Raw genomic sequence first — 2,166 nt, forward strand, 5'->3', positions numbered from 1 at the left:
ACAAGATATCCCCTTTGTATAATGTCTATGCCAACTAACCAGGCATCTCAGTAAATGTGTATCAGTAAAGTATTTTTCTTTTGGTTTTACCAGTTTTGCCTCCCCATTCACTTGGTGTTCAGCATCTTGATACCAAAACGGAGGGATTAAAAGTAAGACATTTGATGGATGGAAAACTTTGTCTTTCTATCTTCGAGTCTGGTTTTAAGGGTTCCCTTGCATCCCTATTGACTATGTTAATTGGGAATGTTTACCACATTGTAGTGATAAAATGTAAAAGATAATAAAAAGAATCAATACTTTGATTAAAATATATAATCAACTCATAGGAAACTCCATACACAAGCCTGCGAATAGCCATTGTTTTCTAAGGTTGTTGTTTTAGATAAGTGATATTTTGCAAAGCACCTTAGGTCACCTTTTAGAGGGTGAGATGCCAGGGCAAATCTCCCTGGATCTCCAATAAGCACCAGTTTATTTCTGAAAAAATAAAGCATTAAATAAATACAATGTATGCAAACCTTAGATTAATTAAGTATACTACCAGAAAGCCTATTACTGTTATATTACCTATTCAATATCAAGTATCCCTTCTCCACATTATCCACATTATTCATGATCTGAAAATAATTTTCAAAAATTCTGTTACATAACACACAGAATGATATTTTTATCTTTAAAGAAAACATGAAAAAGCTTTTATAATATTATAGATTTTGAAGATATGTGAAATAGAATCACCTTTTACGAATATTATCCAACCACAGCAACACTTCGTCAGCAAATTCAGTGTCATAGAGCATATCTCCAACTAACACCACGTCATATTCTTCACAGCAGCTTCCTATGAGATTTTCTGTGGAAGTTTTACTCACTTTTATTTCATTACTTTTCCCATTCAGCTTCACTGCTTCAATACTGACTGAAAAGTATACAATACAATATTAATATTCTCCACAATGTTACAGCAAACTTTCAAATATATTTTGTCATTCATATCATACAGTGTGTAGGGGGGTGCATGCATGAGTGCATGAGTGAGTGAGTGAGTGAGTGAGTGAGTGAGTGAGTGAGTGAGTGAGTGAGTGAGTGAGTGAGTGAGTGAGTGAGTGAGTGAGTGTGTGTGTGAGTGTGTGAGTGTGTGAGTGTGTGAGTGTGTGTGTGTGTGTGTGTGTGTGTGTGTGTGTGTGTGTGTGTGTGTGTGTGTGTGTGTGTGTGTGTGTGTGTGTGTGTGTGTGTGTGTGTGTGTGTGTGTGTGTATTCAGCACCTTCATAAATTATTTCAACCTGATGTATCAATAATTTTTTGGAGTTAAAAATTTGCCTTTAAAACAAGATATACCTCAGTAGCACAAATGCAAACATATATGAGTCCTAATTCCATTTCCTGATTATAGGATTGTCTTACACAGTCCTTTTTCTTTATTTCTAATTAATCTCAGGTAACGATTTCTGTTTAGCCATACCTTCATCAATGTCATTAAACATCACCATCTTAGCCTTTGACTTGAGTGCTGCTAACCCACTTGCTCCACAACCACAGCCAAAATCGAGAACTCTTTTGCCCTTTACTAAATATGGGCAGTCTAACACATACCTGTTGGAAATAAAAAGGTCAGCCCATCACGTGATACAAATATCGGCTCTCTTTCTGATGTGTCAATCCTTGCTACCCTTTTTTCAGTACTTGGTAAATAAACATTCTAGCTTAACCTTGCTACCGCCTGACCTCCTGGCCAATAAAAAGCCCAGAAAGGTTCAGGGAAAGGGGAGTCTTCAGGGTGTGCTTTCCAGAGTCGACATGACTGAGTGATAAGGTGAAGGTTCAGTTCAGGTGTGAGGTGGTCTTTGCTCAGCTCTGTTTCTTGGATAATCTTGTCTGCATAAGCCTGGAATATACCAACTGTTTTATGATGAGCAAAAAATTGTAAAGTTTGTCAATTACCTATGATTTACCTTGTGCTCTCCTACTCTCTCTAACATATTCTATATGTTTCATATTCTTTTTTCTCTCTGCTTCTCTATAATCTATTCCCCTCTTCCTTCCTCCTCATTTACATATCAATTTGTGTATCAACATTATTATTCAAAAAATATATCCATGTGATTTAAGAGTGTATGAATAATAAGCCAGTTTCATAATAAAGTATAAACAGTATTACTACC

At 36.1% G+C, this 2,166-nt stretch overlaps 1 protein-coding gene across 4 annotated transcripts in view; it reads right to left on the reverse strand.

The window, feature by feature from the left end:
• Nucleotides 1–297: 297 nt before the first annotated feature.
• Nucleotides 298–2,166, reverse strand: part of LOC125033479 (electron transfer flavoprotein beta subunit lysine methyltransferase-like) — a 2,871-nt gene continuing 1,002 nt past the window's right edge. For 2 of the 4 annotated variants that reach the window (XM_047625021.1, XM_047625022.1), the window contains exons 3-6: nucleotides 1,714–1,903; nucleotides 1,467–1,597; nucleotides 742–922; nucleotides 298–480 (exon numbers count right to left, since the gene is read on the reverse strand). In XM_047625021.1, coding sequence (XP_047480977.1) covers nucleotides 324–480; nucleotides 742–922; nucleotides 1,467–1,597; nucleotides 1,714–1,903 — 659 coding nt within the window. In that variant the 3' untranslated portion in view covers nucleotides 298–323. Of the gene's footprint in view, nucleotides 481–570; nucleotides 621–741; nucleotides 923–1,466; nucleotides 1,598–1,713; nucleotides 1,904–2,166 lie in introns of all 4 variants that reach the window. The other 2 variants (XM_047625023.1, XM_047625020.1) reach the window with 2 other exon arrangements.

The sequence above is a fragment of the Penaeus chinensis genome, chromosome 16, assembly GCF_019202785.1.
Source record: "Penaeus chinensis breed Huanghai No. 1 chromosome 16, ASM1920278v2, whole genome shotgun sequence".
In the NCBI taxonomy this organism is placed as follows: Eukaryota; Metazoa; Arthropoda; class Malacostraca; order Decapoda; family Penaeidae; genus Penaeus; species Penaeus chinensis.